The sequence below is a fragment of the Umbelopsis ramanniana genome (genome assembly GCF_025399195.1).
Source record: "Umbelopsis ramanniana AG unplaced genomic scaffold K450scaffold_74, whole genome shotgun sequence".
Lineage (NCBI taxonomy): Eukaryota > Fungi > Mucoromycota > Umbelopsidomycetes > Umbelopsidales > Umbelopsidaceae > Umbelopsis > Umbelopsis ramanniana.
This window is the reverse complement of record NW_026252160.1, coordinates 46,804-71,884: the sequence shown is the minus strand read 5'-3', so window position 1 is coordinate 71,884 and position 25,081 is coordinate 46,804. Positions and strand designations below refer to the sequence as shown.

The 25,081-nt window shown below is 44.4% G+C and overlaps 11 protein-coding genes across 11 annotated transcripts; 5 read left to right on the top strand and 6 right to left on the bottom strand.

Annotated features, from left to right (window-relative positions):
* Positions 1–224: 224 nt before the first annotated feature.
* On the bottom strand, positions 225–516 carry K450DRAFT_259239 (uncharacterized protein). Its single transcript, XM_051591967.1, has one exon. The coding sequence runs from the start codon at positions 424–426 to the stop codon at positions 232–234; it is 195 nt and encodes a 64-aa protein (XP_051440977.1). The 5' UTR covers positions 427–516; the 3' UTR covers positions 225–231.
* A 443-nt stretch (positions 517–959) lies between these two features.
* Positions 960–1,812, top strand: K450DRAFT_283900 (uncharacterized protein; the record flags this gene model as incomplete). The annotated part of the gene is made up of 3 exons (XM_051593493.1): positions 960–1,009; positions 1,099–1,137; positions 1,209–1,812. Coding segments are annotated over 3 exons (514 nt in total), but the record flags the coding sequence as incomplete, so codon positions are not given.
* Positions 1,813–1,998: 186 nt separating this feature from the next.
* Positions 1,999–4,752, bottom strand: K450DRAFT_259234 (uncharacterized protein). Its single transcript, XM_051591966.1, has 9 exons — positions 4,457–4,752; positions 3,929–4,225; positions 3,363–3,858; positions 3,122–3,286; positions 2,967–3,035; positions 2,729–2,872; positions 2,543–2,659; positions 2,366–2,470; positions 1,999–2,291 (listed from the first exon to the last, which is right to left on the bottom strand). The coding sequence occupies exons 1-9, from the start codon at positions 4,635–4,637 to the stop codon at positions 2,156–2,158; spliced, it is 1,710 nt and encodes a 569-aa protein (XP_051440975.1). The 5' UTR covers positions 4,638–4,752; the 3' UTR covers positions 1,999–2,155.
* A 423-nt stretch (positions 4,753–5,175) lies between these two features.
* K450DRAFT_303127 (uncharacterized protein) lies at positions 5,176–7,468 on the top strand. The gene is made up of 4 exons (XM_051593787.1): positions 5,176–5,227; positions 5,291–5,915; positions 5,978–6,685; positions 6,751–7,468. The coding sequence occupies exons 1-4, from the start codon at positions 5,205–5,207 to the stop codon at positions 7,384–7,386; spliced, it is 1,992 nt and encodes a 663-aa protein (XP_051440974.1). The 5' UTR covers positions 5,176–5,204; the 3' UTR covers positions 7,387–7,468.
* Positions 7,469–7,706: 238 nt separating this feature from the next.
* K450DRAFT_259215 (uncharacterized protein) lies at positions 7,707–9,952 on the top strand. Its single transcript, XM_051591965.1, has 8 exons — positions 7,707–7,899; positions 7,966–8,246; positions 8,310–8,380; positions 8,444–8,770; positions 8,851–8,911; positions 8,981–9,113; positions 9,190–9,484; positions 9,545–9,952. Exons 1-8 carry the CDS (start codon positions 7,834–7,836, stop codon positions 9,847–9,849), a joined length of 1,539 nt encoding a protein of 512 aa, XP_051440973.1. The 5' UTR covers positions 7,707–7,833; the 3' UTR covers positions 9,850–9,952.
* Positions 9,953–9,978: 26 nt separating this feature from the next.
* On the bottom strand, positions 9,979–10,725 carry K450DRAFT_292123 (uncharacterized protein; the record flags this gene model as incomplete). The annotated part of the gene is made up of 4 exons (XM_051593585.1): positions 9,979–10,010; positions 10,081–10,231; positions 10,291–10,518; positions 10,579–10,725. The coding sequence occupies 4 exons, from the start codon at positions 10,723–10,725 to the stop codon at positions 9,979–9,981; spliced, it is 558 nt and encodes a 185-aa protein (XP_051440972.1).
* A 406-nt stretch (positions 10,726–11,131) lies between these two features.
* On the bottom strand, positions 11,132–11,952 carry K450DRAFT_202427 (uncharacterized protein; the record flags this gene model as incomplete). Its single annotated transcript, XM_051584687.1, has 5 exons — positions 11,132–11,167; positions 11,242–11,339; positions 11,408–11,522; positions 11,648–11,869; positions 11,944–11,952. 5 exons carry the CDS (start codon positions 11,950–11,952, stop codon positions 11,132–11,134), a joined length of 480 nt encoding a protein of 159 aa, XP_051440971.1.
* Positions 11,953–13,006: 1,054 nt separating this feature from the next.
* K450DRAFT_259212 (uncharacterized protein) lies at positions 13,007–14,818 on the top strand. Its single transcript, XM_051591964.1, has one exon. The coding sequence runs from the start codon at positions 13,153–13,155 to the stop codon at positions 14,659–14,661; it is 1,509 nt and encodes a 502-aa protein (XP_051440970.1). The 5' UTR covers positions 13,007–13,152; the 3' UTR covers positions 14,662–14,818.
* Positions 14,819–15,387: 569 nt separating this feature from the next.
* On the bottom strand, positions 15,388–17,920 carry K450DRAFT_259198 (uncharacterized protein). The gene is made up of 9 exons (XM_051591963.1): positions 17,521–17,920; positions 17,290–17,444; positions 16,593–17,206; positions 16,372–16,523; positions 16,156–16,294; positions 16,037–16,092; positions 15,831–15,961; positions 15,702–15,768; positions 15,388–15,640 (listed from the first exon to the last, which is right to left on the bottom strand). Exons 1-9 carry the CDS (start codon positions 17,812–17,814, stop codon positions 15,521–15,523), a joined length of 1,728 nt encoding a protein of 575 aa, XP_051440969.1. The 5' UTR covers positions 17,815–17,920; the 3' UTR covers positions 15,388–15,520.
* A 449-nt stretch (positions 17,921–18,369) lies between these two features.
* Positions 18,370–20,926, top strand: K450DRAFT_179996 (uncharacterized protein; the record flags this gene model as incomplete). The annotated part of the gene is made up of 2 exons (XM_051584328.1): positions 18,370–19,527; positions 19,601–20,926. 2 exons carry the CDS (start codon positions 18,370–18,372, stop codon positions 20,924–20,926), a joined length of 2,484 nt encoding a protein of 827 aa, XP_051440968.1.
* Positions 20,927–21,076: 150 nt separating this feature from the next.
* K450DRAFT_259183 (uncharacterized protein) lies at positions 21,077–23,101 on the bottom strand. Its single transcript, XM_051591962.1, has 8 exons — positions 22,869–23,101; positions 22,715–22,779; positions 22,348–22,651; positions 22,151–22,275; positions 21,951–22,066; positions 21,742–21,885; positions 21,550–21,674; positions 21,077–21,465 (listed from the first exon to the last, which is right to left on the bottom strand). The coding sequence occupies exons 1-8, from the start codon at positions 23,002–23,004 to the stop codon at positions 21,227–21,229; spliced, it is 1,254 nt and encodes a 417-aa protein (XP_051440967.1). The 5' UTR covers positions 23,005–23,101; the 3' UTR covers positions 21,077–21,226.
* Positions 23,102–25,081: the final 1,980 nt, after the last annotated feature.

Here is a 25,081-nt window from a genome sequence, read left to right as displayed (position 1 = left end):
CTTGTGGCGAGCATCATCAACCCACGACAGTGCATTTGGGCTTGTTAGCTGAGTCTAGCATAACCGGTTTGGTCAAAAAAAAATTAAAACCACACGTTCCCCTCCCTCCTTTCCAGCACCCCGCTCACCAAAACCCGAAAGTGTCAATTCGTCAAGTTCGCTTGGAAGCTATCTTAATTCTCAGTTCTCCAGCATCTCGGTTCGTGAAACCATTAAATATCAGCGTGAAATTCACAAACAAGGAAGCAGTATCAATGTAACCCTGAACGCCATGCAGAAAACGTGAAGTATCACGTCACATAGGAGGTAAAAAAAAAAATCCTCAAAGCCGCGCAGTACACACGACGTAAGTAAAATAAGTCGATTGCGATAAGCCAATGACAGCCCATCACAGGAACATGGTTTGCCGAGCGTTTTCGTATTCATTCCTAAAGCTTCGTCGCCACATGACCATAAGGAAAAATAAAAAAGAGAAGAGGTCAATGGCTTCGGTAAGAAAAAGTTATCAAATCAGGCTAGTTGCGAAACTATGGTATGGCTTACAAGGAATGACAAATATTGGGATGGAGAGAGTGTTAGCGAGTGAGAGTTATGAGATGATGGTAGAGGTATGTAACCAAGTTGGCTTGTATGGTGGATGTTCCGGCTAGACAGTAGGCGGGTTTTCAACCTAGGGAAATATATCATGAGCATGGAAGCAAACTAATCGATGTGATAGCTCGAACGTTTCACACACGTCTATTCTCCGCTTGGCTGAGAATGATGTTTAATGGCAACGGTGTGTTTGGAAAAAATTGGAATACCTTTTAACGAATGGACCAAATTAAAATGACATGAATCGATATAAAGTACAGCTTGCTCTTCACACAGCTCTCATATATACTTTTTTCAAACTACTACTTCGTAATAAACAAGTTAGGAAATATGCGTACCGCCATCATCTGTTCAATTGCTTGTGCCATGCTGGTTCTCCAAGCTGAAGCTCAGGCTCAACCTGCTGCAATTACAGGTAAGGCGATAGAGAGATCACCCATCCGATCACCCTAACTTGTTTACAACTCCCCCCACTGATCAACTGTTTATGTTTGGGTGCCACAGTTACTAGGTATACCACTATTACACAATACGAATATACTGGTGAGTTACCCCTTTTGTTAACGATCTGATGAGTGGAAGAAAAAATTGGCTGACTTTTGTTTTTAATGCAGGTGTTCCGCAGTCCCAGCCTACCGCTGGTCCCGATGGTGAGGGTATGGGGGCTAGTGCTAGCGTAGATGAAGACTCCGTGATGGCCTCTGCTACTGTCTCTGGTAAGGCGGCCAAAGAAACCTCTGTGGATGCTTCAGAATCTGGCATGCCTTCCATTGAAAGAATTGCTAAGGACAAGGACATGAAGCCTACTGCTTCTGTCAACCCCAACGTCAGCGTGTCTTCCAGTGGCACTGCTCTGTTCACCTTCACACCCCTTACTTTGGCTCCAGAAAAGAGCAAGGCTATGGCATCTGCTAGCAAGTTTGCTGTGGACCCCCGACCCTCTGTTACCAGACCCAACACCAGTGGCGCTGATGTTTTGTCAGCTAGCAAGCTTGCTGTTGCTGCCATCGCTGCAGTTGCTGGTTTGGCAGTGTTGTAAATGGTGGTCTAGCAAATCCTCTCTCTCTTTCCTCAAGCTAGCACCCAATGAAACCTCGCAGTTCACCTGTTCCATAATAACCGTCCACTTTCTATCATCTGTATACTAATCGAAACTTTCGGATCACTTTATGTCAATAGTCGTAGCACAAACAACGATCGCCGAAAAGCCTTCCAAACCACTTAACCTTTTAATAAATGTTGGTTTTTTTTTAAATATTCCCGCACTGGAGAAAAAGTTTGTTTGCCTACGCCAGTGTTGCTTGGCAATGATCAACAATAAGATTTCTTCCATTACAACGTAGTACCACGCCAGGAATGTTTCATAAGCAACTTGATAAATGTTAGCAAGTTTTAATAGATTTATGTTGGGCAGCATTCATGTTAATGCTCATGCCATCCTCAATAACACTGAGATAGTATTTATTTACACAAAAAAATGAGGTGAATGGGGTACAATGTGATGCAATGAGAGTATAGATAATTAGAGATATGGTTAGAGTCTAATACCTTCGACTAGCTGTTATGGAGGAGCTTGGCGACGAGGATGCAGTTCATTATTAGCAAGGGCAGATACACAGATTTCATCCCATAATTCACGAGGTAGAAGCTTGTGGGCAAGAGATTCCATAGAGACCTTGTCGTTTAATAACCTTTGCCTATATTGGTATTTTTGAGGTATGTCAGTCAAATCAACACAATGCGATATCACTCCGGACATTTTGGCACCTACCTTCGCATCAGACACTCTACATCCGTCTCCTGAATCATTGTCCGCCCAGCATGACCAGCATACACCGATAAATCTTCAGAAGCTTGTGCAAAAAATTGGTGCGATCTGCAGATTCAGAAATGATCAATCCATCGTTGCTTTAGATGATCACCCTAGCTAGCTGTAAACGTCACTCACGCTTCCATGACTGTTTCTAATGCTTCTCGCGAAACTTTGGTCCTTGAGAAAGACGAAAACAAATCTTTGATCAAAGCTTTGGGAAGATTTGGAACTACTACTCCGGCTTCCGAAACCCTTAAAGAAATAACCTTGTCAGTTCAAGTTGGCTAAGGAGAAAATAAACAGCCAAATACCACTCCTCACTTTTGCGCTGGTGCTTTGTTTTCTCTCCGTAACTGATCAACTTCAGCTCCACTTCTTGCTGCTAATTGCGCCAACGTCACTTGAACCAACGGCCGATCAGGTTCTGGTATAGGCGATTGTGGCTGTAGCTTGGGGCGCGAGGAGCTATACAAATGGAAGACAAAAGGGGTGGACGGAAACGACAAATTAGTGACCAGTCGATCGATCGTCCTCAAGCTTCCCAAATCAAACAACTCACCCGTGCATCCCGCTAACTCGGTTTTCCAGTTCATCGATCGGTGCAAACCCTAATTGAGATAGCCGTGCTCTGGTGTAAAGTACATATACAATTTAGTGGAAGACTTCAAATGGTGCCTGTTTGTTTTTACCCAACATTCATTAAGTGATACGAACTGCTTTGATTCCATATGCGCTTGTTTGGCATGGTCGTCGATTTCCTCATCCACTTCATAGTCATCTCCCTCACCTATTTGTGGATCAAAATCAACTGGCATGTCATCCTCGTGTTCCAAAGTTGGAGATGGAGTAGACTGCGTAGGCACCTTTGTTAGCGCTTCCCTATTCGATACAAACATGATTAGTATACAATAAAAATAGACAACATAGTTTCAGAAATAAAAAATTATTGACTAACGGTTGTTCTTCCTTGGCCGCTAGCTCGTTATGGACTGGCATAGTTAAATCTATTTCATCTGACGATTCTCTGGAGACCTTTTGCTGGTGTTCACCACGATGTGCTTTAGAAGTCGCAACGTCGTCGTCCATCGATACCTCTTCCTCCATCAACTCATCTTCATCTTCCCACATCGAATCTCCAAATGTAGCATCACTATTGTATGTCAATCTTCGTTGTTTTTCAACTTCATCGCTGCTTAAGAAACCTCTACGATTTCGATGGTGACGAAACCCGAACTCAAGAGAGTCACGAACAAAAGTCTTTTCGTCTTCATCCAATAGTTGAAACCGTGCATGCATTTCATCTATGCTCATATCGGGTAGAATACTTTCTCGGCCACCTTGAGGTGTCTCTGGAAAATGGGTATCATCATCTTGCCCAACTACATCCGCTAAATTGTGATCCATTTGATCCTGTCTTGGCGTAGGGCTGGGGTCTTTTTGAAAATCAGGCACTACACATGGACTATTTGTTAGTAAATTGGTTCTATTCAGTCCGACTTGTTTCATTTTTGGGGGTCTTACTTCGAGTCAAAAGTCGTAAAAGATCACTGGGTGTACGAATGTCAGCGAGTCTATTTACGCGCGCTGGCGTCTCAATGACTTTTAGTAGACTTCGTGCTCTGTACGTCTGTCCGGAAAATGCTGTGTTTCTAAAAGAGCTACGTCTTGGCGTTCCGGGTAAGAATCCCGACAGCTTGCGATTATTGAGGGACCGTCGAGGTGTGCGTGGTCCTCTGCTTGGTGTGTTAGGAGTGAGGTGACTTTGACGTGACAAGCTTTCCGGTGGGTTAGCACCAGGAGCTATCATTCTCGCGAGGGTTTGAAGAAGGTCAGAAGGAGATTCTTGAACTTGCTGTGATGTACCGGTTTTTTCTCGTCCTGGTGTGCGTAAAAACGACGTACGACGACGGTCGAACGCTTCACTCGATCGGCCAGTATCAGCCAAGACGCGAGTGACATCACTAGCATTGAGGGCAATAGTACGCCTTCTCGAAGTTCTTATCGGTGTGCTAACGGAAGGGTTGCTTCTTACTTCACGCGTAATGGATGCTGTAACATTGTGTTGAATGGTGGAACGTCGCCGTTTACGAGACGATGGTGAGGATTCAGGAAAATTGAAGCGGGAAGGGGTTTGATTGATGCGGCCAGCCGAGGAAGGGGTTTGTGGTATGGATGGTGATCGCGGTGGCGGAGTCCTAGGTGGCGAACTATTTGGATCTAGAGTGTCCATGTTGGGGTTTCGCGACGAAGAGGTGAATTCCACAGTTTATGGAAGTTTTATGCGGTGGAAGGAAATTTGTCCACGCGACAGAAATTCAGTCAGTCGGACTGTATGAGGCCGTTCGTTGTCAATGAAACGTAGTCGTCGTCGTCTACCGTATTGTACCCTGCTCTTACTTGCTTCTTATTTAGCGTGGATTGTTCATGATTTACTATAATAGTGTTCTACAGAAGTAGTTGCTCATTCTGGCAGCTGAATAGGCAAAACAAGCTCTGGGAAGCGCGATGTTATCCAAACGCATCATATAGAATTCTGAGCATACTTTGTAATGGGCAATCTCTTCAACTCTTGATACTAAACAGTTGAGATTAACACTTCTTTTATTTCTGTTAATTACCGCGTTTATCATACCATAGATGCATCGCGACTTTTTACATATTGAGAGTCTTAGTTTCTAACGGAAAATTACCGAACATTGACCTGCTGACGTCACGTAAATTTGACAGACTGCGACTTTTCTTTAAGGCTGCGGCTTAACAAAGGAAGTGCCAGTCATTCAATCCTTCACATCAATCAATGGCGGACGTTGCTCCAGCTGGGTAGGCATTAACACTCCTTAATCGTGACCTCTATATTCATCAACTTACACTTTGTTTTGCTAGATCTGTCGATTCTTTCAGTCGCTCTCGATCTCGCTCGAGATCCCGTTCAGCTTCTCCCGTTCGACGCACCAATGGTGGTGACCGTTATAGAGATCGATCACCACCACCACGGCCACTTATTAATGATCCTGATCCGATCCGTCGACGCGAGAGAGAACGACAGCTCATGATGAGACAGGAAATGTCAGCTACCAATCCACCAGCAAAACGCAAAGTTGATCCTGCGGAAGAGATGCGAATCGCTCAAACTACCACTAAAGCTGGAGGTGCTTATATCCCTCCTCACAAACTTCGACGAATGCAACAGGAGATATCAGATAAAAGTAGCAACGAATATCAGCGTATCACATGGGAAGCTTTGAAGAAGTCTATCAATGGTCTCATCAACAAAGTTAATATCACCAATATCAAAATGATCATACCAGAAGTTTTTGGAGAAAACCTAGTTCGGGGAAGAGGACTATACTGTCGAAGTATTATGAAGGCACAGAGCGCCAGTTTACCATTTACATCGGTGTATGCTGCTCTGACCGCGGTCATTAACACCAAATTGCCCTCTGTTGGCGAATTATTACTGACTCGACTGGTTGTCCAGTTTAGACGAGCATTCAAGCGAAACGACAAGGTTAGTAGTATCTCCACCTGACAAATCACATACTTTTGTTACTGATTCTTTCCTTCGCACAGACTGTTTGCTTGGCAGTAACCAGCTTCATTGCTCATCTCACCAATCAACTTGTCGCCCACGAAATTCTATCTCTTCAAATATTGGCATTATTACTGGAGCGTCCCACCGATGATTCTGTCGAAATTGCTGTAGGATTTATGCGTGAAGTTGGCGCACATCTCGCGGTTGTTTCACCCAAACCAAACAATGCTATCTTTGATCGCTTCAGAGCCATTTTGCACGAAGGTCAGATCGATAAACGAACGCAATATATGATTGAAGTATTGTTTCAAGTACGAAAAGACAAATTCAAGGACAATGTTTCGATTGCTCAGGATTTGGACTTGGTAGAGGAAGAGGATCAAATCACTCATTATATTGGATTAGACGATGATGAACTCGAAACTCAGGAAATGTTAAATATCTTCAAATTCGACCCTGAGTACCAAGAAAACGAAGAAAAATACGCCTCTATCAAAGCCGAAATTTTAGGCGAAGGTAGCGACGCGGATGATGAGAGTGGAGATAGCGATGACGACTCTGAAGAAAGTGAAGACGAGGGAGAGGATGAAGAACAACAAATTCAACAAAAATTACAAATTCAAGATCGTACCAATGCAGATGTCATTGCCCTGAGAAAGCAAATTTATCTCACCATCATGTCGTCTGTGGATTTTGAAGAATGTTGCCACAAGCTTATGAAATTGAATATCCAAGAGGGCCAAGAGGTATGTACATTTTGGCTGGACAATCCTATTTGCTGCCAACACTAAACCCATGTATTTTTTCTTAGATTGAACTGTGCAATATGATCATCGAATGTTGTTCTCAAGAACGCACTTATCTCAAATTCTACGGACTTATGGGAGAACGATTTTGCAAACTTAATCGTTCATGGGGTGAAGCGTTTGTTCAATGCTTTACGGATGTGTACGAAACTGTCCACCGATACGAGACCAACCGATTGCGCAATGTTGCTAAATACTTTGGACACTTGTTCTCAACCGACTCTCTTCCTTGGACCTGCTTCGAAGTTATCAAGCTGAATGAAGAGGATACCACGTCGGCTTCTCGTATTTTCATCAAAATTCTCTTCTTGGAGATCAGCGAAACCATTGGCCTTAAAACTCTCAAGGAACGCTTCAAAGATCCTTATTTGCAAGAAAGCTTCCAGGGCATGTTCCCCAAGGATAACCCGAAGCACACCCGTTTTGCTATCAACTATTGGACCTCCATTGGACTTGGTGGTATAACAGACGACCTCCGTGAATGGCTCCGCAATGCACCCAAGATGATTATGCGCCGTCAAGCTGAGAGTGACAGTAGCAGTGGTAGTGATAGCGATTCCGATAGTAGTAGTGGTAGCAGCAGCAGCGGTAGCGACACCGGTAGTAGTAGCAGTGGTTCGAATAGTGACAGCGACTATTAAAAGAAAAATAGCCTTGTCATTTTTATATAAAAAAAACCAAGATATACGTTTTATCTCTACTGGTTCGCTTCTTATCACACGACTCCATGTGCATGTCCCGTCACCTTACCTCTTATCGCGTGTGACACTGACTTATTGTTTGGGTCTGAGCGTTTAAAAGGATGCTATTCTATATTTTCTTCTACAGACCAGTTCTTTCTGCAGGTTTGTAATGGCTTTCCAAATTATTACTAAGTTGACCTGGATCAAGCGTGGAAATCCCCGGTTGACGTTAGTCGGGGTAGAAAACAATGAGACAATTTTTTTTTATAGCCTTGTATCCAACTCTGAGAGTATTTTATCCAATGCGCTATTTGCTTCTTCTCATTCCTACTGCTCATTGCAATTCGCTTCTCTAATTCACCGTTTGCCTTGTAATCGCAGGCTCAGTGTTCTCTTTAGCCCTGCATGACAAGCAAAGTCATTCTGTCTTCCAACTATGGATCTATTCACCACGAGACCACCAGCCAACCTGTGAGAGCCTCAACTCCCTTGATATGATTTATTGCCCTACCAATTAATTGATTTGATGCATTCCAGCTACCTCGGACTGTGTTTAGTACCTTTGCAACGTTTGGATTAGCCTTTACCAACATTGGTATCTTGTCCAACCTGTCTGCTAGTTTTCAGACTGGCATTCTTAGTGGCGGACCGGTGACCATGATCAGTAGCTGGAACGTTGTGGCGTTCTTTATGTTGTGCATTGCTTTATCACTAGCTGAAATATGCTCGGCGTATCCATTCAATGGTATATACTACTGGGCATATGAGCTGGTCAAGCAAGGTGGTGGAACCAAAAGCGGCAAGGCTGCTCCGTTTGTGTAAGTTGACAGCGACAGAACCCTTATCGGTTTTTGACAACTTCCTCATTCCCTTTTTCGTAGCGCCTTCGTTACAGGCTGGATTTACTGTCTTGCTATGATCATTGCTGCTGGATCGGCAGATCTTTCCGTAGGTTAGTGTAGGGAGTGCAAATCGCTTGTTTTTGGTCTGCTATTGACCTATTATGAACCAACAGCTCTTGCCATTGCTTCTATGATAAGAATGATGTCGGATGGCGCTGTCGATCTATCTATGACAACCACCCTCATACTGGCTATTGCAATTTTGCTTAGCCACGCTTTGCTCAATGTATGGAACATGCAATTGATTTCCTTACTCAATGAAGTCAGCGTGTGGTGGTCCTGCGGTGGTCTCGTCGTTATCTGTGCTATTTTAGCCGCTTTCACTCCACAGCACAATGACGTCTGGTGGGTTTTGACTGATTATGAAAACTATACTGGCTTTTCCAGTGTATCTTATGTGGTCATGTTGAGCATGGTGTGCGCTGCCTACACGCTCTTTGGTACGTGAAGCGTTTCTTCGCTTTTCCATGGTTCAAAAGCAGGGTCTTCATTCCATTTTAACCACCGGAATTTTTTTAAGGTTGTGAATCTGTTGCACAGGTGGCGGAGGAGACGGAGGAAGCGGACAGCGCCGCCCCCTTGTGAGTATTCTCACAGCTTTGGAGATAAGTCAATCAATAACCAGTTACTAATATCCAGTGATTCATTAGCGCTATGGTAGCGTCCATTGCGGTGTCCTGGTTCGTCGGGCTTATCTTTTTGTTCATACTTCTTCTCTATACCCAAGATATTCAGAGCATCGAACAAACCCAGTTTGAAATGCCAATCGCACAACTATTCTTGGTACGTACACCGTATGGGGGAATGATGGCCAGTCAATTATTCTGACTTTTACTGAATGAACTACGTCCAATCTTAGGATGCTGTAGGGTCTCGTTGGACAATGGTTTTATTGGTTGTTCTGGTGGTATCACAGTACTTTACCGGTTGCACGACAATCACCCTAGTGTCCAGATTGATCTTCTCACTAGCAAGAGATCATGCCGTTCCTATGTCGGATAGACTCTCACATGTCAACGACAAAGCAATTCCTGATAATGCAGTGTATGCAGCCACGGGATTTGCCATCTTCTTCATATCGCCCTATCCGTTTAGTGATTTTGTTTTCAATGCTGTGTTGAGTGCCACCACCGTGACAGCTAATTTAACCTATGGTAATTCTCGACTTTTGATGGGTATAGTTTTTGCTCGTATCTAATGTATCTTTTCTTTAGCCATCGTCTTACTGTGCAGGCTCATAGTCCCCATCAAGGTGAGAGGACGGTTCAGCTTAGGAGCTTTTTCAACTGTAATCACCGCTCTAGGATTCATCTGGACGATTTTCGCTGTGGTTGCCTTTATTCTTCCTACTCGATGGCCAATCACGGTCGATAATTTCAATTACGCTAGCTTGGGAGTGACAGGCGTCATCTTGTTCACCCTACTGAATTGGTGGTTTTGGGCTAAAGATCAATATCATGGTCCAACAGCTCATGTCAACCTCAATCATGTGTACATACCAGCTACTTCGGTAGCATAGTTTTCATTACTATCTCTTACAAGAGACCAAAACATTCGTTTTGGCTGGTTTTTACTTTGTATGTAATAAATTTTAAGTGAGAGAGGCGTGGTTTATAGTTTAATTATGATAGGCATTTTTACAAAGATCTCAAATGGAGTAGAAGCTCAACTTAGCGACATCTAGAACGTTGGTGCAAGTTGTGTTGGTAATCTCGCCCTACACCGCTCCTGACTTCCAAAAAATACTTACATGTAACATTCCGTGAGTCTCCTGGAATGACTTGATTCGTTTTACTGTCAATAGACGACACATTGCAGTCAGGAAAGAGCAAGGGTATGGCTGGTATGAAGTCATCCACTTTGGCCATGTACACTTTATCAAAGTCAAACCCTCTATGAGCCTGCAACATACTTCGTTAAAGCTCAATCTGTGCGTTACATGGTATGTTATCAGTCTTACCGTTGTGATATAACATCCAGATAGGTCGAAGACGCTCTCTTTCACAAGCTCCAATGTAATGGAGTTGAGGTCGTCGTATACTGTGAGCTGATTCGGTACTGCGTGTACCTTGTAGAACTTGGGGAAGCCTTTGAACCCAGCATCGAACACAACGGCCGACGGCCCTGAACTAAAGCTCTGTGTTTGATATGACGGCTTTATAAATGGAAACTTCGATCTGACGCAGACCTAACCAAGGTGGGTTAATCGACGTCTACCGCGAAGAACGTAAGCAGAAGCTACTGGTACCTGATTCTGAACTTCGTATTGCAACCCTTCTTTGAGAAGCTTCGAGGCAATTGGTATGCAAGCATCTGAGGGCACAACGGCCGCTGAGAATACAGTATCGAGTCTGCCTAATATAAATAAAGCGGGTAAGGCCAAACTGAGCTTCATGTCAGCACTAACAGAGAACAAGGTAAAACATTCATGTCTTTCTTCTAGCCATTTTATATAATGGACCAATGCATAGAATTGGGTAAATTTAGGTATGCCACCATCAGTATTCTCACAACCTTATTTATTCAACTGCTAGGTATGATGCACTCGAACCACCGGCATGGATTGAGCTAGGAAGTAAAGATCATGAAGAAAAAATAACAAAGGTCAGTCGAATTCAGAAATAAACCTTTTGCATCGCGAAATCGAACAATCTAATAAATGTAATAAAATACTGTCCGGCAGACGAACGAAATGTCGTTATTGATAAGCCATTTTTTATTTTAATCATGATGCTGCTGTAGCATAACATGACATAACATAACGTATTACAATAGTATTCATCTTTAGCTATATCCGTTGCCTACAGGAAGGTGGTTGTGTTGATGCGACTAGGGGTCTACAACGGATTGGCATATACTGATCAGCATGTATGTCTCATGTACTAGCACGAACAGCCTTCCCAGCACTTACCAGAATTTTCACAAACTCTTCATAGTTCACTCTGCCATCGCCGGAAACATCGGCCGCATGGACCATCTCCTTGATCTCTTCCTCTGGCATTCTCTCACCTACATTCCAGCGGCATATTTAGTATAGCGTTCAGAAAAGCTTAGAGTGAAATTTGCCACTGACTTACCCCTGGATGCCATATAATTTGCAATATCTTGGACGGTGATGCTCCCATCCTTATCACTGTCCATGGCTTCAAAAACTTCTACAAATGCAGCTTCATGTGATCCTTTTGCTTTTTGCTAAGAATGAGGGAAAATACAAAAATTTGCATTTAACGATTAGGGCGGTGACAGATTCCAATACATCCGGTGTTGTGGCACTGATGCTTGCTTGTTTCCTAGCACCTGGTGGCGCATTCACTTACATTCTCAAGGAGAGCCAAAAAATCTTGAAAATCAACTCTGCCTTTGCCGTGCTTATCAGCACTGCTTATCATCCTCTGTACATCTTCGTCGCTGTAGATTTTACCAAGAGCTCTCATGGCTTCCATCAACTCGGTAGCAGTGACACCTTTGCTCTCTGGGTCCAGCGTTTTGAAGCATTCCCTAGCTTCCTCAATCTCAAATTCGTTTAGGGGTTGATGTGCCTTTTATTTTTCGTCCAATTTATGTTAAGCAGTGTTGTTTGATTGTACTTCGCTGTTGTGAGGATTCCACTCACCATCGCCATTTTGATCGGTCAGAAAGTCTTGAAAGAAGTCGTGAATGGAGAAACCAGGATATCTGAAATTCTTGTGCGATATTAAATGGCACGTTGCATATTAAGATTCTGTCTGCACAATTTTGGAGCCGTGAGTATGACTTCAATTCGAAGCTTGAGAAGCCCAACCCACCTACCAAAATTGAAACTTTTCAAGACTTGCGTTCCATTTTTGACTTTCATGGACGGGTTGGAGCACCCAGGAAATCCATATAAATGTCAGGCCGTACCATAGCGTTTTCAATCATGATAGAGCGGTTTGGGCATGCCAAAATGTATTGGCCTGATAAGTGTCCTTTACAATGCGACGTACCCAAAACAAACAATAGATAGTAGAATTATATTTCGCTGAGTTCATCAAAAAATCTTATGGTATACGATGGAGTCCTATGTTACGATATGTAGGAATATTCTTTGAATTCACTGGGCATCTATATTTGTGACGATCTTAACATCGAAACGTCGCTGTAATATCGACACCACGACTCTTCCTTGACCGTGAAGCACATTTTAGAATCAATTTATTCTCTAAAATATTCTATGATATTACTGGCAGCCAAACCTTTCAAAAAATTGCATCTCCCCTCTGAAACTCCAAAATCTGGTAGGCGGGGATTTGACTTGGATTTTGTGTGTGCGGCAAGCGTTTTCAGATGAATTTTACGAATGTCGGATGCTCAAAATAAGGTCAGCATGGTAGCTAGGCTTATATCACCATTTATTAAGCACAATCAACACCTATTGTTCAACACAATCACACACTTCATTCAGGAACTCTATATACTAAAGCGCTACCATCCATTAGTATGTATTATGTCTTTTAGTGCAGGATAACGTAGAACTCACTGCGCGAGGTGTCCAATTTTGTGTGACTGGTAATCTTTGAATTCTGACTGCCAAAAAAAGAAAGAAAAAAAAAAAAAGTTCAGACAACAACCTTTAGTGCCTACTTCAGAATTAAAGGAAAATGTCCATGCAAGTTGCAGCCCGCGCACTTGCAAGACCTAGCCGTCTTTTGTGTTTGAAGACCACTGTACAGAGATTCTCAACCACGCCCCATGCTCTCAATGGAGTGTCCCGGCTTGGACATTCAGCTGGTAAAGCTTTTTCTTATACCCCTGATAAACTTTTTTGGCAAGAGACTAATGCCCACTTGCTTTTTCCCTTGGTATGACAGTTTTCAGCACTTTCGGCAAACAAAGAACGTTGACCAGCGCCATTTATCAGTACAGAGCCGCCAAGTCCGCCTTCCATACCTCCGTTAAAGCTGCTACGGCTACTGCCGATGTTGCTGAGGTTATCGATGCCGCTATTGCTCAAGATACCCCCAAGAACTTTGATGATATCAAGCACCTTAATCCATTAACACAGCAAGCTCTCGACAAAGTGTTCAAATACAAGGCAATGTCCAAGGTTCAGGAAGCTGTTCTTGAACGTTTGCCATTGGAGAGGGACATGTTCGTCAAGGCAAAAACTGGAACCGGAAAAACTCTTGCTTTCCTTATACCAGCTTTGGAGTCTTCCTTTGGAGGTCAGGACTTCAAGGATATCAAGAAGTCCGTTGGTACCTCTATCCTGATTGTATCACCTACTAGAGAATTGGCCCAACAAATTGCAGAAGAGGCACGCAAGTTGACCAAGTTTTACCCTTGCAAGGTTCATTGTTTGGTGGGTGGAGAGCCCAAGCGACAGCAGATGCGCAACCTCGATCGTGATCGTGCTGATATTGTCGTCGGTACGCCTGGCAGACTGATCGATATGCTTCGTAGTGTTCGTCATTTCAAGCGATCCTGCGAATCCATCCAAACTTTGATTCTTGATGAAGCTGATCAGCTTTTGGATATGGGTTTCAAGGACGAAATTCAAGATATCTTGCGCGAAATCCCTGAAAAGCGTCAAACTCTCTTGTTTTCAGCTACTTTGACTCCTCAAATTCGCCAAAACATTGTCCAATTTGCTCTCTCCGAGGATCACGAAGTATTGGATACCGTCGACCCCAACGAAATCAACACCAACTTGCAAGTCAGACAAGATTATTATGTTGCTCCCTTTGCTGATCAAGCCGCCGTCATTAGCAATATCATCGCCAACCGTGACGCTGCTTTGGAAGGCAAGACCATGATCTTTTTACCCACCACCAGGATGACAGAAATGTATGCTGAAGTGTTCCGTGAGCTGTTGGGTCCCAAGCGTGCTAAGGATATCTATGAACTCCACTCCAAGAAGACTCAATCCAAGCGCAACCGCATTTCTGAACTTTTCAGAAGTGCACGTCCCGGCTCTGTCTTGTTCACATCAGATGTCTCAGCTCGTGGTGTCGATTACCCTGGTGTCAAGCTTGTCATCCAAGTGGGTGTCCCTTCGTCTAGAGAACAATACATTCATCGTCTTGGACGAACTGGACGTGCTGGCAAGGAAGGTGAAGGCATTATCGTCCTTGCTCCATTTGAAGAAGCTTTTGTTCGCAACGAGGTTGCTGACCTGCCCCTTGTAAAGCAAGACACCAAGTCGATGCTTGCTGATGTCGATGATGCAAGAGAAATCATTCATGAAGCGGCTGCCAAACTTCCTGAGAGTTTTATCAATGATGCCTACATGTCATTCTTGGGATACTGTAAGTTTTTAGAAAATAACATGGTGGTGATTGTAAATCAATTTGGCTGGACACGGTACTCATGACGCTCCTCTTTTTTTCTCAATTTTAGATTCATCCCGTATGCCTCTCCTTAACCAACCTAGATCAGAAACCTTGGTCCACGGTGACCACTTCATCCGTGGGTTTGGTGTGACTGAAGTACCTTCATTAAGTCCAAACTTGTTGGCCAAGATGGGACTTTCTTCCAAGAGCCGCGATAGCGACCGAAACCGGGGAAGCCGAAGCAGATCACGTACTGACTCATACGATAGACCCCGCCGTTCATTTTCTGACAGAGATGACGACCGCCCTAGACGCCCACGCTTTGATAGAGATGAGGACCGTCCCAGACGTCCACGCAGTGATAGAGACGACGATCGTCCCAGACGACCGCGCTTCGATGGAGACAACGATCGCTCCAGTTTCTCACGACGTCCCAAACGCGATGACGATCAAGGCGGTTTCCGAAGAAGCTCCAGCAGAACCGGTGACGACTTTCCCCGAAGACGTCCTAGATCGGACGACTCACCCGATGACGACTTCTTCCGCAAAAACAAGGCTCCCGGCCGCTCCACCGCTGACCGTCGCCCTCGCAGCAAAGAATTCTCTCGCGAATAAACAGGATATCCTGGATGGCTAGTCCCCAAGTTATATCTCATTTTTGTAGATTCATAATCACATAATGTCTCATATTTCACGCCTTAAACCTAACAACCCCCCCCCCCTACATCTTTGATCCACACCAATTCATGCTTTTTCATTCATTTTTTTTCTTCATAATAAATTGTGTATTAGACCTTGGTATGCATTGGTAGTGTGTTTTCTTTTTCTGGGAGCGATTAGTGAAAAAAAAAAAAATTACAACGTGAAAAGGATGGATTTTGGCAAACGGGAATGATGAGATTAATGAGGGGTAATCGATGCTGTCTTGTCTTCCTTCTTCTGTTGCCGAACCTTGTACTGACTGTACTGCCGGCTCATATCATAAGTGGTCATCCAGCCGTCCGGGAAGCATTGCATCAGCTGTAGGAAGAGCGATGAGTCAAAGTTGTCACGAAATTCGATACCCGAACCTCTACCTTACCCTTTGATACATTTGTTTCCGTGCAGTCGTTTCTGATATGGGCTGTTCATTTGTTTTGAGTAATTGGCTGCAAGTAGAGCAGAGTGAGTGGGTGATGACTTCACAACAAAGCATGGAGCAATTTCTTACTTTAATTCATTCTTGAGACTCGTCCTTGCTACTTCAGCTTTCATGATATTGTACAGTGTTTTCCTCGTCTCTTCGTTGAATCTAAACCGAGTAGCTGACCCTGCCTGTTCACCGTCTTCCTTGGCATTATCCTAGCAGCGTGGATGAACGTTAGAATCGAAATAGGACGAAGGATGTACGGAAAATATTAGAAAGGCTTCACTTACATCAGTCGTTGCATCTGAACCTTCACTGGGCTTTGGGCCATCTTCTTCTTTGGTTTCTTTCATTCGTCGATGAGTCAAGCAATCCGACACTACGTATAAACCTTGACCATATAACTTACTGGCTACTATTTCAGCGTGCTGCTTAATTTGAGCGGGCATAGCCTCGTCTACCTGTTGCTTTAATACTGTGATCATGCCGTCTATCTCTGTCTGCAGTTCATCAATGCGCAAAGGTCCGACTTGCTTGTATAAAAATTTCTGTTGGATGGACAAAGTACAATATTAGCTTCACATTAATTTCGTGCATTCGAAAACGAGTAAAATAGACACGCTACACGTAAGGTAAACTTGTTGTACGGTAAGATAGCCATCAAATGGTTCACGAAATTATCATCAGGGCCATTCGCCTGGCGGAAAACAAGCGTTCCTGCAGCCAACACGGTAGGTCGCAAAGTAGGTGGAAACTTTGATTTCACCGCAAAGTCCTCTGCATGTCAGATCGATGGTGAGTGTTCATTCGGTTGGCTAATACTTTGTGCTCGCCGTTAAAACCTACCTTTGGCCACATCTTCTCGTAGTCGGTCCATAATCTTTTCTACAGCTGGATCCAGTGGCGTTAGCTTTACCGGTTTATTGGCACCCTTCTTTGGTTTTTCGTCCACGGTCGCTGAGCTTTGCTGAGAGCTAGTTGTAGCAGTGTCGGTACTTGCCATGTGAGAGGTCGGCCTGCCGTCCTTTTCACCATTTTGAGCGCTCCCTGGTTTGTCCGAGACGTCTCCATTAGATGTCGATGTAACACCTTCGATCTTCTGCTCTTCCTTGGCTGCTTCACTCGTCGCCTTCTTTTTAACTGATTCTGATTTTTTGCTCGGAGACGCGGTTGGATCATCCAGTTTGGGTTTCTTTTTCTTTTGACTATCGTCTTTCGATGCAACATCGGTTGTTGATTCAGGCTTTCGCTTCTTAGCTTGTAACGTAGTCAATGACCCCTTTGTCGCAGGTTTTTTAGCAGCTGATTTCTTAACACCTTTGGTCGATTTGCCATCCCCTTCAGTTTCAGAATGCGACTGATCGGACGGATCCGTCACAGCTTTTCGTTTGACTGACGATTTCTTCGATGAAGAATTGGCCGAAGACGATGTTGGCTTTTTGGATGTAGCCTTCTTCTTACTGTGAAAAAAAAAAGGGAAATAAAGCAACGCATTGTTTAGCAAAGTATATATCAGAACATTGCAAGATGTACTTGCACTTACTCTTCCTCGTCATCGAGCGGACCCTGGTAAACAAAGAAGCCATCATGTCTCCGTTCGCTGTAAGCGTAAGAATCATCCAACAACATGTCACTATCATCAATGAAAGGATCTTCGACATCGTATTCGTTTTCTGGTAGCTTTTTCCTATTTGAATTCTGTATCGAGGCAAGTTAAAATCCATTCATATTTTTCAAGCTATTAAAAAATTCCCTCAAGTGGTACGACACTTACGCCGACCGAGTCCTCATCGTCTTGGTCGTCATGAAGAGTGTAATTTGCGCTTCTTGCCAGCAGTCCCTGAAAAAAGTTGTCTTCTGATTGCTGTTCAGGGTGTTTTGCTTCCTGATTGGGAGGCGGTTCGTCATGAGTAGTGGTATTATTTTCCTTCGCTTTGAGAGCTTGCCTTAGCAGGTCAGCGTAACAGACAATGGTGCCTGGAGCCTTTTCTTTCAGATCGACGTGAATTCGAACAGTACGCGATTTTGTTTTTTTAGGCGGGTCAGCCTGCGGCTCAGGCGATGCCATTTTGCTGTATAAGGTTGCAGTTTGGAAAGCGGGCCCAGTTATTTTATTTTGGCAGCGTGTGCTATTTATTTTTTACAGCTGAAAAGCTGCGTTGAGCGGCAAGCGGTCACTAGCAGTAGCTTCAGGTCAAGGTGGATTCCCCTGTCGGACCGATCAAAGAAACGTATAGAACAAGAGAAAAACAAGCCAATTTCACTGGAATCAATAACACTATGGTAGCTTATTCTAAGTGTCTTTCATTCAGTTTGATTCAAAGTTATCTGGGCATGTTGGCCATCACGATTAATAAAAGATTGTCCGCCAGCCAGCTTCTTTGCGCTGGAAAGTTTCACTGTCCCAAAGCGCGGGGGTTTACGAATTGAAGCAATGATTGGCTGTCAGCATCGGAAGCCAAGTATTTTCGTGAAGTCATCGGTATTTTATAATACTATTTGTACAACACAACCCTACAATTTTTTCGCTTGATTTTATCAACACCTTTCGTCCATTTCCTTTACATTCGGTGCCTACTTCCCCCCTTTCGTTAGCACCTGATATCTTCCTTCGCCTCGCATCATGGCTGCTCAATATCTTGGAGCAAAGGGAACTTCAACTTCCTCATTCACCAACCAGAAAATCCGTCTGCCCGAAGACCAATTGTCCTCCCCCGACTACTTTGGTGTTGGCAAGCGTTCGGAAGTCTGGAACCGTCACTCTGAACAACCTTCGAAAACGACACCCTCCAGTGTTCAGCAGCATAGATTAAACGCTCAACAAGAGCAGCAAATTTTTGCTGACAAGAGTACTCGTCTATTGGACTTGCTTACCAAGACCTCTTCTGCCATTAAGGATTTGCGTGAATTCAATGGTCACCATATGGTCTACTACCCAAAGGTGAAAGACTCACCTTCTGGAAACGAGCATGCTACCATCCAACGCCAAGCTCTCGAACGCTCACAGACATTAATTAATATGCCTATTGAGTCCGAATTACAACGTCATATGCCAAAGCGGTCTAACTCTCTCAGTGGTCTTCAAGAAGACCAAGAAGAAGTGAAAGCTGCCACAGAGGCTCACCGTATCTTGACTTCGGAAGTTGCTAATGCTTTCCGCTCTAAATTGAATGTTCTCAACTTGGACGTTAAGGTTGGCCATCATATCGCAGATGTCAACAACCTAGCCCAAGAATCTATTACAGCTTTGTTGGATGACCGTCTTGCCCAAAGCATTGCCCACATTGAAAAAATCCATAAGCGAGTCGCCGATACCTCGTCCAAGGTTTTGGTTACCGGTGATTTGAACGCTGGTAAATCTACTTTTGTGAATGCTTTGCTCAAGCGTGAAATTCTGCCGAGCGACCAACAGCCATGCACAAGCACGTTCTGTGAAGTCTTGGATGCTACGCTCAATGATGGTGTCGAACAAGCTCACGCTGTTAAGGATGTTGCTGCTTATAATCGCGCCGATGCATCCACCTACGAAGTCATTGAACTTCGTCATCTCTACAAGACTGTCATCGATGAGACTTCACCTTACAAGATGCTCAAGATTTATACAACTGACCGTCGTCAAACTGAAGAGAGTCTTTTGCATAACGGTGTTGTGGATATTGCCCTTATCGACTCCCCAGGCTTGAACACCGACTCTTTGAAGACCACCGCCGTTTTTGCTCGTCAAGAGGAGATTGATGTTGTTGTTTTCGTTGTTAGTGCCGAGAATCACTTTACTCTTTCGGTAAGTTAGCCGCCTACTGGATTGTTTGCATTATGATTTGATTTTTAACCAAATTATAACGTTTGCGCCTTAGGGCAAGGAATTCCTTTGGAATGCTGCTAACGAAAAAGCTCACATTTTCATTGTCGTCAACCGCTTTGATAGCATTCGAGATAAGGATCGCTGCAAGCGTCTCATTCTGGAACAGATTCGTCAACTCTCTCCCGCCACCTATGCGGATGCTGATGACCTCGTCCATTTCGTCAGCGCTGGTAGCGTCGATCTTGAGGAAGGTTCTCACAAACTCGACCCCGAAGAATTTGCTCGCTTGGAAGAACGCCTTCGTGCCTTTGTACTGGAAAATCGTGTCAAGTCCAAGTTGTCCCCAGCTAAGAACTACTTGTTGAACATTCTTTCCGACCTTCACGTCATTTCCGAATCCAACCACGACGAAGCCAGCAAGGACCTCAAGCGCGTTGAATCCCAACTCCAAGCCGACCAACCTGCTTATGAACGACTCATGTCTGCTCGTGATCGTATTTTCGATCAAATTGAGAAACTCGCCGAGGACTCCGTCCGTAGCCTACAAACGTTTGCTCACACTCGTTTGGATGCCACCGTCGATCAAATCGAAGGTGCCATTTCCAACTTGGAATATCCCGGCCTGTTCTTAATCTGGCAATACGCTCAGGATGTTGTAGATTCCATGGCCCATACTCTCCAGAAGGAAGTCAAGGCTCTTGAATCTCACGCCAAAGAAACCACCAGCACCACTGTGGATGAAATTCACCAACTTGGCACCAGCGAGATCGGTGAATATCCCCGCACCGTCGATGTCGATAGCATGTTCTTGAAGAGCCGTGATAGACGCATCTTTGTTGAAATCGAAGCCACTGATTTCTTCGACATTGATTTCAACGACAAGTTCTCCATTCTGTCCATGTCCCTTGGTGCTGTCACCATGGTGGGTGGTCGTGTCATGGGGGTTCAAAATGTTGTGTCCAGCATTTGGAATGTATCCAACGTTGTCGGTGTCAACACTGTTCGTCGCTGGATGGTCCCTGCCATGTCTGTGGCTGGTGTTGGTCTTGTTGTGTATGTCGTCTCTGATATGCGTCATGCTGTTGAGCGCAAGCTTAGCCGCAAGTTCAAGGCGGCTGTCAAGGACTCCAACCATAACGAAGGTCAAAGCTACCGTATTGCTCGGGCATCTCGCAAGACGCTTCGCATCGAAGGTTGGGAACTTCAAAATCAAATCCAAAAGGCCGTGGACAACAAGGAGAAGATGCGCGGTGAAATGGTTCAAAAGGCTCAATTGTCAGAGGAAGCCATGAAGTACTTCTCCGGCGTCCTTAACCAGACCCACGAAATGCGCTCCAAGGTTGAATCCGTCAACACGGAAGAAGTGGCCAAGCTCTAAAAACACCTAGATCATGGACCTTTTTTCCCATCCATCCAAAGAAAACTCCAAATGAAAAAGAAACTATCCATCTCCCCTCATCCATCAGCTATTGTATTTTTTTTCCCTCTCTTTCATTTTATCCATTACTTATCCATTTATCTTTTCCTTATATTCCCCTCTGTTTCTAAAATTCAGATGAAAATTCAATGTCTCTTCACTTCCCCCCAATATTTTTTGCACGTTTGCGCAAAATAGATAACATGTTTTATTATATGAAAAAGCAGAGCGGTTTTTCTTTTGTGTTTGGGGTGGTGGGTATTATTTATGTACAACTTCTTTTCCGATTGTATGAGGGTTGGCAATGTCGTAGGATCGACGAAGAACAGCGTACACGAGATCAATCAACAGCAAGACCTGGCCGAGGTTATAGACCAAAGTGATGGCATAGAAGAAGTTGGCGTTGCCACTGCCGGCGTAGATCCACAGATGCCAAAAGATGGGTGCCAGGGCCGCTGAATAGAGATAGAGGTTGGTGACCAAGAACCCGTAGCGAGCATCTAGGAGAGAGTGGAGGAATGTTAGCTGTCGGCATAACTAAACTATATACATGGAAAGTAGGATGAAGAAAATCCCGGACTCACATTTAAACAGCTCGTCATGGACTGGAAGGAGGCCAAGGAAGAGGGCAGCATCACCCACCGAGGGATAGCTTTTTAGAATGGACATCATGCCACTGAGGACAATGATGACAAAGACAGGATGTTCCCTAGTTTTACAAGATGAATCAATACATGCACAAGGATGAGACTTCTTTTGTGGTCCCTTATACGCACCTTATTTTAATACAGAGAGGCGCAACAAAGATAAAAGCGTGGAGTTGGAACACGACCAAAAAGAAGTTGCGGAATTGGTCGAACATTTCTATGAAGAAATACCAAAACATGCCGACATTGGGAGTCAGATCAGTCAGACAAAGACTGTCGTGAGGAAACGCATGAGTACACTACATTTGACGTCCTGCCCTGTCTCACATCCAACTTACATGGTACCGTATGTCGAATACAAATAATCCCATGATCCAACCAGTATGCGTGAAGATATCAAGAACAGGGCTAGCCAAGCTACAAAATAGAAAGTCGAAGCTCTTGCCTGCTTCACCTGGATGAATGTGTGAGCATTGATCATGAATGCAAACATGGCATATCCCATACCGATATTTCCAATCAACCTATTCATCCTCACCAATGTGCTGTTGTTGCTCGGCGTCCATTTGGAGATGATAAGAACCAACGCTGGCATAAGCATAGCGGGGTAAAAACTGAGGTATGAAGCGATGGCCACCCAGAACATGCTGTAGATCGCATCTCCTATATACACAAAGGTCAACACCCGTTTTCCAAACCAAGCCATGCCAAATGTTCAGGAAACTGGTCTCGTACCTTTCAATGCCAATGCGACGGAAAGAACGACGGAAAGATTCGTAAAGATGAGAGTGGATTTAGACACGCACGATAAGATGGTAAGCGGATTGAATAAATACAAGGCTGCCACCGTCCATGGGTCGATGGGAGCCATTTCCTTCTCGACCTCCAGCTTGGGTGCGTTTGCATAGTTTTTCTGTTTCATCTGAGTGATGACGACCAAGGCATAGCCAATGAACGTATCCACGCCTGCATACACGATTGGTATAGCCAAGGGTGAGAGCGATGTGAGGGCTGAGAACAAGACAAGAAGAAAGGGTGCCTGTTGAAATACGGTTTAACCACATTGAAACGACCGAGGTTGTAATGCTCTGCAATCGCTTACTTGGTGAAATATGCCATTGTCATAGGGGGGCACACTGTTTTCATACAGATACAAGCCTTCCGTCACTATAGATTGTATTAATCATCAACTCCTAAAGAGGAACTTGTATGCCTGACATTTCCAAACCAGGCGGGGATTGGTACAAAGCACTTACATCGCTTAAAGCTTGTTATCGGTGTGACGACTTCAACGCGTGTGGCAAGGGTATCGGCGATAGTTGGGATATTGAAAAGGACGATGCGTAAAATGAATGCGAGTGGTGGAATGAGAATGGCTTTTCTGGTCATCATAGCTATTATGAATGGGTGATTCACCGTGCCTGGTTGACAGTGGTGCGATGAAAGGGCAAGGATGTTCAATGCCAGTCACGGTCCGCCTGTAGGTCGACACCGGTTGAACCCTAACCCTGTTAGACCGCACACACTTCTGGCAGGGAGCCAACATGAGAGCGAGCACTCGTTGGATTTCTTAACCAACACACTCATCAATGTACGTATCTTCCATGAATACCACAAAAAGACAGACCGGTCAACATGGATGGAGCGCAAACGTTTAACTGACCGGGTGAGAATGGATTGCTAAATATGCAAATGCTAAGCTGTACTCAACCGGCAATGACGAGGTAACCGCTTTTTCTAGCTAAATCCGCGGGGTGACGGCAAACAAGTTCGGTAATGGTTAGCATCAAAGTGGCTGGATTAAACATTCACAAAAGCAGCAGCAATCATACAAAAATAGTAATAAGACATCCCCGAAGCCGCCGGTTGAGCCAAAACAGACTTCGGGTTTTGCAAAATGACTATCGGCGTACCAAAATGTCTGCGTCCTTTTCTCGTAGCTGAGTTTTGTGTGAACCACCTTTATAAACGAAGGCTTCAGGCTTTCTGTCCAGGGCCTTCTTCTAACACGTGCAGCGCAGGGGAATATTCCAGCATGCGTAGGAGATAGAAAAAATAAATAAATGACGACAGCCCCCGATAGAACATGGACAAGACCGTTGTACAATCCCGTCGGCCGCTAATAGAACCAGTGAGATTTTTTTCGTCAAGTGACGAACCATGACTTGAAAGTTTCTTCACGCTAACCAGCCGATCTAGGAACTAAGTGGGTTGACCTTGGGCCGAGCGTGAAAGGACATGGCTTTGTCCTTCGTCTATGAACTGGACCTGGTGTGTTTCAGCCATGAGTGAGCCTCCTTCACTCTGTCCAGCTGATGATGCTATCCTCACCAGTGGGTTGATGGCAGTGATGCTATCCTCCAGCCTCACCACATGCCACTCTCCCCAGCCCGAGGTCACACCAAAGAATGAGGCTTGACCATGAAGCATTCACAACATAAAAATAACTTTTTTATTTTTTTCTTACGCGTTATGAGGGGAAGGTTAGCTACTTTCTGGTACGACAAATAGTAATTATACCAGGTTGAAATCTTTTTTTAAACCTCTACAGCGCCGTTACCAAAATATTTAGTCAGCCCCCCTTTCGATGGTGTCAATGCAAGATGGGGCAAAATGATGTATGGATGGGACGTGGCTCAAGGAGGCTCGTATAAGGTTCCATTGGCTAGCCTGACATGGTAGACTTCGGCGGTGGGTTAGGTTAGGGTCATGCATGGACTATGCGGGTATTGAAATGAAAGGCGGTCCGGAGATTTCCCTATTACAGACTTCCTTGACGAGAAGCAACAGAAGGGGATGGCTGCCAGTCGCTGGAACAAGCAACAGCGTTAAAGAAAAGGTAAGTAAGAGACCTTCCAATGTATGCCCGATTGGGATGTTACACACCCGGGTGGCCAAAATGGAAGGTGGAGCGAGAAGGCCGAAATCAATGCTACTTCTAGCGCAAGTTGCTGTTGGGAGGACAAACTTTCTTTTATACTACACAACTTCCAAATAGGCTAAGAACATTCTGTGGTGGATATCTCAGCTACGTACCCAGTTAATTCCAATGTTAAAGTCACGAAAAGCGACTGGGAGAACAAATGCCATTAACAGACATTGTGAGCAGATCCTTTCAATCTCCTGCAGTGTAACGACTGTCTGATATATTTGACTAGAACTCGGGGTCAGTCTACCACCCTGCTTCCATGGAAACCCATCCACCTCTACGCCGATGCTCTTCCAGGGTGTAAGACCGATAGCGCAATATTCAAAGAGAAGGTTGGGCGTATGATTTTTTTTTTTAAAAAAAAAAAAAAGAAATGGGAAAAAAATAATAATAATGGCAGAGTACACAAAAGCTCGCAATGTACCACCCCCAACGGACAAAATGGCCATTGTACCATCTCATTGGTGGAAAAAAATACCACCATGGTTGGGCTGTCGACACTACATAAATACCTGCCATTTGCTTGGTTATTTTCCATTC